The sequence below is a fragment of the Rhinoraja longicauda genome, chromosome 19 (genome assembly GCF_053455715.1).
Source record: "Rhinoraja longicauda isolate Sanriku21f chromosome 19, sRhiLon1.1, whole genome shotgun sequence".
Taxonomy (NCBI): Eukaryota; Metazoa; Chordata; class Chondrichthyes; order Rajiformes; family Arhynchobatidae; genus Rhinoraja; species Rhinoraja longicauda.
The window spans coordinates 17128035-17142427 of record NC_135971.1 but is presented as its reverse complement, the minus strand read 5'-3'; the positions used below and the strand labels follow the sequence as shown (position 1 = coordinate 17142427).

The 14393-nt window shown below is 51.9% G+C and overlaps 2 protein-coding genes across 2 annotated transcripts in view; both read left to right on the top strand.

Moving 5' to 3' along the window:
- Positions 1-14393, top strand: part of LOC144602868 (pre-mRNA-splicing factor ATP-dependent RNA helicase DHX16-like) — a 783352-nt gene that overhangs the window by 551547 nt on the left and 217412 nt on the right. The gene's annotated exons all lie outside the window — the stretch shown is intronic.
- LOC144602714 (zinc-binding protein A33-like) overlaps positions 1-14393 on the top strand; it is an 80016-nt gene that overhangs the window by 55128 nt on the left and 10495 nt on the right. The window contains exon 9 of the mRNA XM_078415852.1: positions 4833-4944. Within this exon, the coding sequence (XP_078271978.1) occupies positions 4833-4944 (112 nt within the window). The remainder of the gene's footprint in view (positions 1-4832; positions 4945-14393) is intronic.

Genomic DNA, 14393 nt, shown 5'->3' with positions numbered 1-14393 from the left:
GGTTCCCATTACCTTCACCAGTAGTGCCTTCAAATCTCCCATAGCCAATAACCGTCCCATAGTTTCCTCCTCAAAGGCCCTAATCCATTTTCCTGCTCCGTCATATATGTTGGGCAAGGCGTTTCTCAGCCCTTCTAGGTCTCGGGTCACCCAAGGAATATACTGGGTTTGTCCTGCCTTTTTCAGAAGTAATGGCATCATTCTCCCCCTCAGTTCCTGTATCCCGTTTGGCATTTCTTGTTGTGGTTCCACCTGTATGCTTTCCCACCTCATTCTTCTCTGGGTGTACCCCTGGCTTTCCTTTCTTTCTCTTTCCATATCTTTTTCCATCTCCCTCATCTCTATCTCTAAGCGCTTCATGGATGCCTCTATTTCCCTTCTACACTCCCTTGTTCTTTCCCCATCACTTTCTAATTGTGCTTCATTCTCACAGTTTTGCCTTCTCTCTGATGCCTTCTGATTACTCGCCTGTGTTTCTGCGTTGCTGTCTCCCTCATACTCCTCATTTGCTGCCTGACGGGTCTCATAAATCTTTCTGTCCCTGAGGTCCTGCAGCCTTCTGATGTCTGCTTCTCGTTCCCGTGCTTCTTGCTTCATCCTTTCCTTCTCTCGCTGCCCCCTTCTCTGTCTATATTCCTTTATGTCTTGCTCATCGTTCCAAACTGCGACTTATAGACAATAGACAATAGGTGCAGGAGTAGGCCATTCAGCCCTTCGAGCCAGCACCGCCATTCAATGCGATCATGGCTGATCACTCTCAATCAGTACCCCGTTCCTGCCTTCTCCCCATACCCCCTCACTCCGCTATCCTTAAGAGCTCTATCCAGCTCTCTCTTGAAAGCATCCAATGAACTGGCCTCCACTGCCTTCTGAGGCAGAGAATTCCACACCTTCACCACTCTCTGACTGAAAAAGTTCTTCCTCATCTCCGTTCTAAATGGCCTACCCCTTATTCTTAAACTGTGGCCCCTTGTTCTGGACTCCCCCAACATTGGGCACATGTTTCCTGCCTCTAATGTGTCCAATCCCCTAATTATCTTATATGTTTCAATAAGATCCCCCCTCATCCTTCTAAATTCCAGTGTATACAAGCCTAATTGCTCCAGCCTTTCAACATACAACAGTCCCGCCATTCCGGGAATTAACCTAGTGAACCTACGCTGCACGCCCTCAATAGCAACTTCTCCCTCTATCTCCACTATCCCTTTCACCAAAGGGCACTGCTTTATTCCGTCCTGGCCGGAATAGGGAGGGGGATACCCAGGGTCCCTTAGGCTGGGGTACAGAGTTGATTTTTTCTCCTCAAGCTCCTGACTTTCATGCTGTTTTTCGGGTTTTTCACCCTTGTTTGGGGAAGTATTCTTTTCCTGGTATGCTTTCCTCAGCCTCTCTCCTTCTATTCTAAACAATTTAAGCATGTCTAGTTCTTTTTCGTTACTCGGATTTCTGATTTATCCTTAGGCCTATAGTTCTTAATTAACACTTCCATTTCATCACTCGTGTTTGTATAAAACGTGCCTTCCTTGGGCCATTTCGTAACCAATTTTTTCGTCCTTTTTTCCCATTTTTCAGAATGTTTTTTAATATCCTCTTTGGATACGGGCAATTTCTTACTTAGTAGTTCAACTGCAGTTATTGTATTCATTGTACTCGTCTCATTTTAGTGCACTTGGTCAGTCAGTTTACATGCAGTCCTTGTTCTCACTCCGTTCCGTCTCTATGGTCTATGGTCACTATACCTACTACGCTATTTCTATCTTCTACAGTTCTATATTCCTTTAATATTTTGCAATTTTATTTTTTAATGTTATCCAATTATTCCAATTGTTGTTCTGCCCATACAGACACGTACTCACTTAGGGCGGTATCCACAGATCATCTGATCCTGCCCGTACAGACCCCTAGCCAACCACAGTAATATCCACAGGACGCCTTATCTTACTTGTGCACATCCCTAGTTAACTGGAGCGGTATCCACAGGATGTTTTATCCTGCCCGTCCAGACCCCAAGCCAACCAGTCCCCTATCCTCTTAGGGCGGTATCCACAAGGTCTTATTGACGTCACACAAGATCTTACTTGACTATTATCCACTTACCCCACTGCGCAGCCTTCTCGAGCAATCCTCCGGGTCTCAATTTTTAAAAAGTAATTTAACGATAGGTTCTGTTGGATCGGAGAGGCCCTTGGACCGCCTGGGCGCTCCTGTGCCACCAGTGGTCCCCGTTTTCAACAGGCTATTAGTCCAAATAAAGCGGAAAACCGCCTACCTTTTTTTTTTGCGGGTGGCCACCCTTTTTCCTGTTGTCCCGGGGAGCCCCTGACGGGCTTGGAAGCGCCTTTAGCTTGTCGTCCGTTATTGAACAGGCCTCTTCCCGATCTTGCCGACTACGCCAATTTTGTCGTGGTTACCGGTGTTCAAAATGAAGCAGATGACACGGAGAATTCTTCAAGAAGTTAAAAGCCTTTATTTGCAAACAACGGCTGGAACAATCAGGATGTGAACCATCTGACTGCCCACTTAGTACATCGGGCAGTCGATGTTTATAGGATTATTCCAAACCTTATCTTCTTTACATTACCTCATACCCACACTCTTTTCTTCAGTCATTCATTTCTTTGCAGTCACCCGTCTGTCCCACCACCATTAAATCCCATTCAGTAATATATCCTTATCTCAATGCTCCTGCCACCAGTGGTCCCCGTTTTCAACAGGCTATTAGTCCAAATAAAGCGGAAAACCGCCTACCTTTTTTTTTTTGCGGTTGGCCACCCTTTTTCCTGTTGTCCCGGGGAGCCTCTGACGGGCTTGGAAGCAGTTATGGAGAACAGGAAATGGTGCCATCTTAGATCAGTCAGGATCACATTGAATGGTGGAGTCGGCCTGAGGAGTGGAGCCTACTCCTCCTGCTATTTTCTTGTGAGCTTTAGTTTTTTTCATACCTACAGCATGATAAACCTTACACAGAGTTGAATGCGGCAAAGATTGACAATCCTTGTCCCTGCGACAATGATTTTGCTGTGCGGTGTGAGATTGGGTAGTCTAGGCCTGTGTACTCGAGCGTTTGGGTGTATTAGAGGAGATCTCGGTGAAACACAGAGTCCTTACAGGGCTCAGTGGGCTGGATGCAGGGAGGATGGTTCCCCTGTCAGATGGGTCTGGAGAGCGGGCACTCTCTCAGAATGTGGGTCGCACCGTGTAGGACAGAGATAAGGAGACATTACTGCACACAGAGACTGAAGAACGACCCTGTACCGGTGGCTGTGGAGTCATTCAGTGCTCTTGGACCTGAGAGCCATGGTTGTACATTACAGAGGCTGGCCCTTTGGCCCATTGTGTCCATGACCATCTTTTCCCAGTTATACCTAATCGATTTGCCCACATTCCATCGGCATTCTTCTGCACCTCAACTATTTAAATATCTCCTATATAGCGATTATATCTCACTCCACCACCTCCTCTGTAGCATGTTCCAGATATCACCCACTCTCAGTGTAAATCTATGTACTAAACCTCTCATTTGTTTGTTTGTTCATTCCTGAACTACAGACAAAAAGGTACACGATAGTGCAACAATTTTAGGCCCACCTTACTTACCGTCGTCCCTTTGGTGCGAATGGAAAGAGTTTAATTGAAATCGGTGTTATATTTTTAAAGTTATTCACATTTTAAAGTTTAAATTTATCTCCCAGGGAGGTAGGGGGAAGGGAGGGAGGGGGGAGGGGTGGGGATGCTGCACCAATGCAGGAGAGGTTTGGGCCCAACTTGGTCTAGTAAAACCTAAATCTCAGATATACTTTAAAATTCCTTGCTCTCAATATAAACCTGCACTCTCGTGATTTGATATCTCTGAATGCAAATAAGGTTTAGATAATTACCCTGCATCCTGCTGTAGACTTTGACAACATTCCCCACTATCCACAATTTTTGCTTCCTCCACAAACTTACTAATCACACCTCCCACATTCACATCCAAGCCATGATCATATAACATGAACAGCAAAGGTTGCAGCACCGATCTCTGCTGCACACCACCAGTCACAGACCTCCAAGCAGAAAAATCACCCTTCTACCGCTACCTTCTACCTCCAACCACCAAGCCAATTGTGGATCCATTTCACCAGCTCGCCTTGGCTCCCACCTGCCTTCGCTTTCTGGACCAGCCTTACACGCGGAACATTGTCAAGTCCCTCAGTGAAGTTCATATATTGGTTCACAATGAGATCAGTGTGTTAGTTGTACACACCCATCAAATCCACCCGTGAATGTGCTCTCTTTCAACGACCCCACAACCACAAGTCTCCACCCATTCTGTCTAACACCTGATCATTCAACCTCTGCTTCCTTCCACGGTCCAAGCCACCCCTCCCTCTCTCTCACCCTCCACTCAAAGAAACAGGGGCAGGTCATCTGGCCCCTCACGTCTGCCCCCATTCACTATGATCATGGCAACTTCACCCCACACCTCTACCTCCCCTTTAACAACCTCAAATTACCGCTCACCTCAATCTCCTCTTGCTCCAAACTGCCTCCATATCTGAATAACCCGCTTCATTCCCCCATCCCTACCGCAATCTCGCAATCCTCCTCACTCTCTGCACTCGTCCACCCTCCCCACCTCACGAAATTCCCCTCTCCATCCCTGGATAAAAACTCCGGGGGAGATGTCTGTTGTCCGTCCGATGTGGTCGGGGTGAAACCCCGGGCAAGGTTTCAGTTGTCCGCCCGCCTGTGCCTGAGGCCGAGCGGCCTCTCCCCTGGTCCCGTGGCCGCGCTGCCCGAGTCTCCCCCCGACCCCCGGGGACTCTCTGATTCTCTGCTTCTCCCCCCAGTCTCCGTCACCCTGGATGTGGAAACAGCGGGTCCGGGGCTCGAGGTGTCTGAGGATCGGAAGAGGGTGAGAGGGACCGGGACCTGGAGGAGTCTCCCTGACACCGGGAAGAGGTTTACAGACAGTGGGTGTGTGCTGGGATCGGAGGGATTCACATCGGGGAGACATTACTGGGAGGTGGAGGTGGCGGGGAGTCGGCGCTGGGGTCTGGGAGTCGCCGCAGATTCTGTGGACAGGAAGAGATGGGTAACACCGACCCCGGAGACTGGAGTCTGGAGCATCTGGCGGGGGGGTGATGGGTTTGATGCATTCACCTCCCCTCCATCCCGTCTCCCCGCCCGTCCCATCCCCGGGAGGGTGGGAGTTTATCTCAGTTACGAGTCCGGGACAGTTTCATTTTACGACGCGGACACCAAGTCCCATCTCCACACCTTCACTGGGAATAAATTCACGGAGAAACTTTATCCTTTCTTCGTGCCTGATTGGGATGTAAACCTGTGGCTGAGAATCTGCTCCGGTTCCGCTCCGGGTGTGTAAAAGGGTCGGGTCCCGGGACCGGCGTCAGGAGCGGGGCTCATGGGCTGTGGGGCAGAAACCCGGTGGACAACAGGTCGACGCTGAACGGCTCCCATTTAATCCCCAAATTCCGCGGTAAAACCACAGTGAGCGCGGAAATAAAACCGGGGGGAATGTAAATGTGGGAAGAGTGAAATAAACAGCAAATAAAGTCTGTTAGTTTATAAAGAATGAAATAAAGGATCACTCGTCTATTTAGATGCAAATCAGTTTTATTGGCGAGAAGATAAAACAATACTTGCCTCGGTTTGCGCGGGGTCCAGTTTTACAGCTGCACACTTCTCTCTCTCTCTCTCTCTGCCTCCGTCCGCCGCGCTGATCGCGACTCAGCCGGTCGGTTAACCCTTCTCGTACATAAACTTTTTTTTTTTTTTTATATCAAAAAATACTTTATTCAAGTAATAAATATCATTTACAAAACATATTTTTTAACAAGCCCATCCGACATTTCCGGAGGTTACTCATTCAATACAGGCGTTTACTTCCAAATTTACATACATTTACTTACATTTACAGACATTAACCCAGTATCCCTTGTTTTGGAGGGGCGTCTCTCTCCACCACACCCTGCCCCCCATGTCCAGCAGCGGAAGGACCCTAGACTGTGGTCCTCCCCCACAGAGCCTTGGCGTTGGCTGCACCAAGCTTCAGTGCGTCCCTCAGCACGTACTCCTGCAGTCTGCAGTGGGCCAGTCGGCAACATTCCTTGACGGACAGCTCGCTCCGCTGGGAGGCCAACAAGGCTCGGGCAGACCAAAGAGCGTCTTTCACCGAGTTGATGACCTTCCAGCAGCACTCGATGTCGGTCTCCGAATGCGTCCCTGGGAACAGTCCGTAGATCACAGAGTCCTCTGTGACGGAGCTGCTCGGAATGAATCGTGACAGGGACCCCTGCAGACCTCTCCAGACTCTCTTGGCAAATCCACACTCTTTGAAGAGGTGGGCCACCGTCTCCTCTCCGTAGCAGCCGTCCCGGAGGCAGCGTGCGCTGGTAGTGAGGTTCCGGCGGTGCAGGAAGGATCTGACTGAGAGGGCTCCCCTCATCGCTAGCCAAGCCAGGTCTTGGTGCTTGTTGGTTAGTTCTGGCGATGAGGCATTTTGCCAGACAAGCTGGGCAGTCTGCTCTGGGAACCACGCCACAGGATCCATGGAGTCATTCCCCTGCAGTGCCTGCAGGACGTTCCGTGCTGACCACTGCCCGATGGACTTGTGGTCAAAGGTGTTGGTCCAGAAGAACCTTTCCTAGAACGACAGATGGTTCGGCAATGCCCAGCTGACTGGCACACTGCGTGGCATCTGCGCCAGGCCCATCCTTCGCAACACCGGGGACAGGTAGAACCTCAGCAGGTAGTGGCATTTGGTGCCCACGTGCCTTGGCTCTATGCTCCGCCTGATGCAGCCACACACGAAGGTGGCCATCAGGATGAGGGCGACGTTGGGCACGCTTTTACCCCCGTTTTCTGCCGACTTGTGCATTGTGGCTCATCGCACCCGGTCCATCGCCGACCCCCAGATGAAGTGGAAGATGGCCCGGGTGATACCCCTGGCATAGGAGGGAGGGGCGGGCCACACTTGCGCCAAGTACAGCAGCCCTGAGAGCACCTCACACCTGATGACCAGATTTTTCCCCGTGATGGAGAGGGAGCGCTGCTTCCACAGCTCCAGCTTCTTCCCCACCCTGGCTATCCGCTCCAGCCAATTCTTGTTACACACCTCAGCCTTCCCGAACCAGATCCCCAGCACCTTCAAGAAGTCGGGCTTGATGGTGAAGGGGATGGAAGATCGGTCGGGCCAGTTGCCAAAGAGCATGGCCTCGCTCTTCCTGCGGTTTACCCTGGCCCCCGTGGCCAACTCAAACTGGTCGCAGACGCTGATTAGTCTGCGGACCGACCCTGGATCCGAGCAGAAGACGGCGACATCGTCCATGTACAGGGAGGCATTGACCTGAGTGCCCCCACTGCCTGGCAATGTCACTCCTCTTATGCTCGCATCCATCCTGATGGATTCGGCAAAGGGCTCAATGCAACAGACGAACAAGACAGGGGAGAGAGGGCAACCCTGCCTGACTCCAGACCTGACGGGGAAGCTGTCTGATTCCCACCCATTAATTTGGACTGCACTACAGATATCGGTGTAGAGCAGTTGTATCAACTTCCTGATTCCCTCCCCAAAGCCCATTTTGGAGAGCACGTCCCTCATGTACGTGTGCGATATCCTGTCGAAGGCCTTCTCCTAGTCCAAGCTGACCAGGCAGGCATCCACCCGTCTGTCCTGCACGTAGGCAATGGTGTCTCTCAGCAGCACCAGGCTGTCTGAGATTTTCCTGCCAGGTACAGCACAGGTTTGGTCCGGGTGAATCACCTGTCCCAGAGCAGACTTGACCCGGTTGGCGATGGCCTTAGACAGGATCTTGTAGTCTACATTTAACAATGTGATGGGTCTCCAATTCCTTATGTCATTCATCTCCCCCTTCTGCTTGTAGATTAGGGTAATGCTGCCCTTCCTCATAGAGTCTGACATGCTGCCGGCTAGAAGTATATCGTTGTACACTTCCAGCAGGTCCGGGCCCACCCAGTCCCACAGAGCCAAGTACAACTCTGCCGGTAAGCCATCGCCTCCGGGAGTTTTACTCGAGTCAAAGGAACGGATGGAGCCAGTCAGCTCCTCCATGGTCAGTGGTTGGTCCAGACTCTCCCGCTTGCTGTCGTCCAAGACTTCCGTGATAGAGGACAGGAAGTTCTGGGAGGCGGTGCTGTCTGTGGTCTTTTTATCGTACAGATCCTTATAAAAGGATCTGCAGATCTTTAGCATGTCTGTCTGCGAGGATGTTACCGAGCCGTCCTTCTCCCTAAGGCTTTTGATCACAGAGCTCCCCCTGTGAACCTTATGGAAGAAAAAACGTGAGCACGTCTCATCCTGCTCAACATGGCAGACCCTGGACCGGAAGATGATCTTGGAGGATTCAGAGGTAAAGAGCCGAGCTTGCCGGCCCTTCAACTCTCTCAGTTCCTCCCTCACATCCACCCCTCTCTTCTGCAGAAGGAGCAGTTGCTGCAAATCTGTCTGGAGTTGACACAATTCCCTCTTACCCTGTCTTGCTCTCTGAACACCTTTAGAGACGAAGAACTTCTTGATGTTCTCCTTTGTTGCCTCACACCAGAGTGTCGGGGAGTCAAAGAGGGGCCTCACAGTTCTCCAACATGCGTAGTCCCTCTTTAGCTCCTCAACGTTCTCCGGGGTCAACAGCTCCACATTTAACTTCCACGTCCCTCTGCCCGCCTTCCGGTCCTCCTGTAGGTGACAGGTGGCCTGAAGGAGGCAGTGGTCAGAGAAGAACACCGGCGCGAGGTCGGTGTGTCTGACCGTGACGGCCCTCGATGTGAAGAGGAAGTCTATCCGGGACTGGGCTGAACCGTTCGGTCCTGACCAGGTGAACCGCGGCTGGGCCCCGCCTGCAGCGTCACTGAAGGCGTCGCGCAGCTTTGCATCTTTGACCGTCTCAACCAGGAGTTTGGAGGTGCCGTCCAGTCTGTGGTTGGCACTGCCGGATCGTCCAGCCGCATCGATGATGCAGTTGAAGTCACCGGCCAGAACGAGTGGTCTAGACGTGGCCAGCAGCGGTGGGAGCTGCTGGAGGACGGCCACCCGCTCGCTCCACCTGGGTGAGGCATACACATTAATCAGCCGGAGCGGAGAACCACGGTACATAACATCCACCACCAGGAGACGCCCCCCCACCACCTCCCTTACCTCAGTGATGGTGAAGCCCCCTCCCCGCAGCAAGATCCCCAGACCGGACGCTCGACAATCATTGCCCCCCGACCATACCGACAGTCCGTGGGGCCACCATCGCGACCACCTCCGATAGCAGCGAAGGTGTGGCAGCCCGCACTCCTGTAAAAAAGTCACATCCGCCTTTACCTTGGCCAGGTACTGCAAGGCGTTGACACATCGCGCAGTGCTCTTCACACTGCGCACGTTTAGGGATGCCAGTTTCAGCTCCATTGTCCTTTAGAGTTTCAGACCGTCCTTCTGCCCCAGCATGTACATCGTCTGGGTGAGTTCCAGCTCCTTTTCGTGGCACAGGTACTGGGTGCTGGCTTCCTCAGCACAGGACGAGTTTTCTGGCATGGCCACTGCGATGCTCCCAGTCTCCCGGAGCTGGGGCCCATTGGCCACTGCACTGCTCCCGGTCTCCCGGAGCTGGGGCCCATTGGCCACTGCACTGCTCCCAGTTTCCTGGAGCTGGGGCCCATTGGCCACCGCACTGCTCCCGGTCTCCCGGAGCTGGGGCCCATTGGCCGTTGTGCCGCTCCCGGTCTCCCGGAGCTGGGGCCTATCGGCCACTGCAATGCTCCCGGTCTCCCGGAGCTGGGGCCCATTGGCCGTTGTGCCGCTCACGGTCTCCCGGAGCTGGGGCCCATTGGCCGCTGCACTGCTCCCAGTCTCCTGGGGCTAGGGCCCGTTGGCACTGCTCCCAGTCTGCTGGGGCTGGGGGACAACAGACATGTTCTTCCTCTTACCTTCCTCCTCCCCGTTTTCTTCCTCTGCCTCCGTTGTCGGTTCCTCCCTGTCGCCTCATCCTCCGACGAGGAGAGGTTGCTGGCCTCGTCCTGGGAGAGGACTCTTTTTTGGGACTTGCTTGCTCCCTCCGGCCTATGCTCTGTTCGCAGAGCCTTCAGGGTTTTCCTCGACTGTACCAACTTCCAATCCTCCTCTTCCTGTTCCCCCTCTTCCATCGACTCACCCTCCTGGGCAGGGGGCTGGGGGGCTCTGTCCGGCGGTTGGGGGCTCGAGGTGGTCGAGCTGTCATCGCCCCTGCTCTCCTTTCCCATTTGGGCCTTAGCCGTGTTGGGAGGAGTCTCGACCACCCTGGGGGTGTTGGCAGCGGCCCCTCTTATCGCCTGTGCGTAAGTGCTAGCTCTTTGAGGGCAGGCCCTGTAAAGGTGGCCTGCCTCCCCACACAGGTTGCAGCTCTTGCTCTCCTTACAGTCCCTTGTCTCGTGGCCTTCTAGCTTGCAGTTTCTGCAGACGACTGTCCTGCATTCTGCCGCCACGTGCCCAGGTTTGTTGCATTTCCTGCACACCCTGGGCTGCCCCGCATACGTCATGTAGCCTCGGTTCCCTCCGATAGCGAACACCGAGGGAGGGTGGATGACGAATCCCTTCCCGTCCACCCTCAGCTTCACCTTTACTTGCCTCTTGCTCGTCCAGATCCCGAACAAGTCCTTTGTGTCCACACAGTTCCCTGCCCCTTCGACGTAGTGCGCAAGGAAGGTGAGGACATCCACGACGGGCACATGTGGGTTGAACATGTGCACCGTGATCATCCGTTCCCTCTGGGTGGGGAGGGTGAAGAGCGGCTGCACCTTCAGGAGCGACAGCGGGGCTTCGTCCCCCTTCTCCCGGAAGTCTTGCAGCATCTTCTGCCATCCCGCGGGGTTCTGGAAGGTAACATCGAAATATCCATTACCTGGGAAGTCCTGGAGGCAGAAGATGTCCCCGGCCTTGAATCCACAGGCCTCCAGCAGCACCTTCTTGATGAAGAGGTCCCTTGAGAAAGGGGTCCCCTCCCTGAGGTCCTTCACCGATACTCGCAGGGTATTCCGGATACCCTGTCCTCCAGCTCCACTAGCTGCTGCCATCCCACCTGGATAAGGGTGTTAGGTTGGTTACCCAACCAGCATGGATCCACCCATAAACCAGACTCCTGCTCCTTCCTGACCTCCGCTCCTCGTCAATGATCCACGACTCAATACATATACTGCTCTTATAAGAACATTAGGGTTGTAGCTAATCCAACTCGTCCTGGGAGAACCTCCTGAGTGATCAAGATATCTTCCCGGTTTGCGCGGGGTCCAGTTTTACAGCAGCACACTTCTCTCTCTGCCTCCGTCCGCGGCGCTGATCGCGACTCAGCCGGTCGGTTAACCCCTCTCGTACATAAACCTGAACTAACTTCTGACTTACTGGTGCCAGCCTTTATTGAGGTAAGAAATCGGGTGTTGAAATAAGAGCCAGTAAGCGCTGGCCAGTAGCGCTGCTCCCAAATTCAAACTATAACCAATGGCAGGGGACTGCATCTCAGCAAACACCCCCCCCCCCCCACCCTTTGCGAACAAAGCGCCTCAGCCGCAGACTGGCGCGTAAAGATAATACACACAACGCTACAGACTTGGTGCGTAAAGGTAATACACACAGCTCTGCCAGTTTGGCGCTCAAAGGTTTACAGTACAATATCCTTTATTGTCAATGTACAAGTACAAAGAGATTTTGATTGCCGCGTCCATATCGATGTTATCAAATCAAATATTTAAATAAATCACGGCGAACATGTAAACAACAAGAAGGAAAAAGAAAAGGGGGAACAAGGTAAAGTGCAAAAAAAGGTTGATGCAGGTGGTCAGTTGTGCCAGATGACCCTGGGGGCAGAGACAGATCATGGGGGGCTCTCAGCAGGACCGATTCAGAGCAGCTATAGCTCTAGGGATGAAGCTGTTCCTTAGTCTGGAGGTGCGGGCGTAGAAGGCCTTGTACCGTCTGCCTGATGGAAGTAGTTCAAACAGACGGTGGCATGGGTTTATGCAGCGCTGTCGGCTTAACGCGCGGGAATTTAAACACGGAGCTGTAGGCCGCAGCGCTGTGGGGTTTAAATATAGCGCTATGACCATCCCCGTGGGGTGCTGGGGGGAATGAGACGCTGACGTTCAGGTGAGTTGTTAAACTACAGCGGCATCTGCTCCATTGGATGGACTTAGTTTCGCAGTTTAGTTTAGTTCAGAGATGCAGGTCGAAAACAGCCCCTTCGGCCCACCTAGTCCGTGCCGACCATCAACACTATGACCTTTACTATTAACACTATCATACACACTGGGGACGTTTTAAAATTCTGAACTGAGCCAATTGACCGACAAATTGCCCGCGGGTTCAGCAGCAGCCGCGGCGGCGGATCAACAGCTCCGGGCTCCCCCGGGCCACGTTGTTGTCCAGCCTCACTCACTTCATCTGGCAGCTTGTTCCATGCACCCACGACCTTCTGTGTGAAAATGGTGTTCCTCAGGTTCCCGATTAAATCTTGCACCTCTCACCACAAACCTGTGTCCTCTAGTTCTCGATTCCACTGCTCCGGGTAACAGACTGTGCATTCACCCTGTCTAATCACCTCTTGATCTTATGCACTTCAGCCTCCTGCGCTCCAATTAATAAATCCTTCCCTGCCCAACCTCTCCCTTTCGCTCTGACCCTCAAATCCTGGAACCATCTTCGTGAATCTACTCTGCAGTTTTTTCCAACATTTTATTCTACCTAACACTGTCCCAAGCGCTACTCTCCGCTTCCATCTATATTCAGGACAGTTTAATTGTAACTGACCCCTCCCTGTGGTAGAGAGCGGGGGAACCCTCCATAGTTTCCGCGGGTGGATTTGTCTACTTTTTTTTAAATGGTCGTAACGATGGTGACCCTCGGGTGCTCTGGCCGGCGCTCCTCTTCGCAGAGGAAGGCAGACATTGATGGTGAAACTCACCAGCGCCTTCAGTGCACCTGCACAACCTTTGGCCGTCTGAGGAGAAGAGTGTTTGAAGATCAGGACACAATTCGCAAGTCCTCAATCATTTTCTCACACACCTTCTGTCTTTTTTCCACTGACCTTTGTCCAACCGTCTGACTATGAACTCCCCCCCCCCCAATCCCCCGCCCCCGTCAACTGTGTCAACCTATTGCCAGCCAGGCTTTGTCCTGCCCCCTTCCTCCCATCGTTCTTCCATCTTCCTCCCACTGCCCCTACAGGAGGGGTCACTCCTAAGGACCTTCTACAACACGGTGGTTACATCGGCCATTTTCTATGGAGTGGTCTGCTGGAGCAGCAGCATCTGAGCGGCGGAAGGGAAGAGACTCGACAAGTTGGTCAGGAAGACCAGCTCTGTCCTGGGTTGCCCCCCTCGACTCAGTGCAGGTGGTGGAAGAGAGAATTATGGCAAAATTAACATCGCTGCTGGACAACGATTCCCACCCCATGCAGGACACTCACTGCACTGAGTAGCTCCTTCAGTGACAGACTTCTTCACCCCAAGTGCGTGAAGGAGAGCTATAGGAGGTCCTCACTTCCTGCTGCTGTGAGACTGCACAACTAGCACTGCCCCCAGCAGACTAGTCAACAATAACAGCCAAGAACACGCAGAAAACTGATGACAATTTATGTATCTTTTATTTATAATGAATCACCTCTTGCTCTCTTGCTATCCACTTTGCTGCTGTAACACTGTAAATTTCCCCAGTGTGGAATGAATAAAGGAATATATTATTATTATTATTATTATGGCTATTATTATTGTTATTCTACTCAATAACCAAAGTCTGTAGTCTCTTTTTTGCTCTGGCTTATTTTCACCCACATGTTTCGACCGTAATGTTGTATCCTTATTGTTTTGATGTGGTTGAGGCCAGTTCATTGGCTATATTTAAGAGGGAGTTAGATGTGGCCCTTGTGGCTAAAGGGATCAGGGGGTATGGAGAGAAGGCAGGTACGGGATACTGAGTTGGATGATCAGCCATGATCATATTGAATGGCGGTGCAGGCTCGAAGGGCCGAATGGCCTACTCCTGCACCTATTTTCTATGTTTCAGATGGGGCACTCAGTAATAACTCACAATCTTAGGCCAAGATCAAATATTTACAACCAGCACAGGGAAGAAAAATGTTCAAGTCTGTCATCAAAATGAGTTATCATGAATCTGACCTTCTCATGAACCATCTGTACTTTTTACTTCTGTTGCCAACATACAAAGGAAGAGGAAAGTATTTTACAGATCATCACACCAGCTCTCAACTTTCACTATTTTGATCTTGATGGGTTTTAGGTTTTATAAATGACCTCCCTCCAAGTTCCCATTTCTTCCCCAAATGTGCAGCTTCCATTCAAACCTTCCTGTATTCTTTTGTGTGCTTGTATTCGTTCATATTCAACGAACTAATAGATTGACAAGA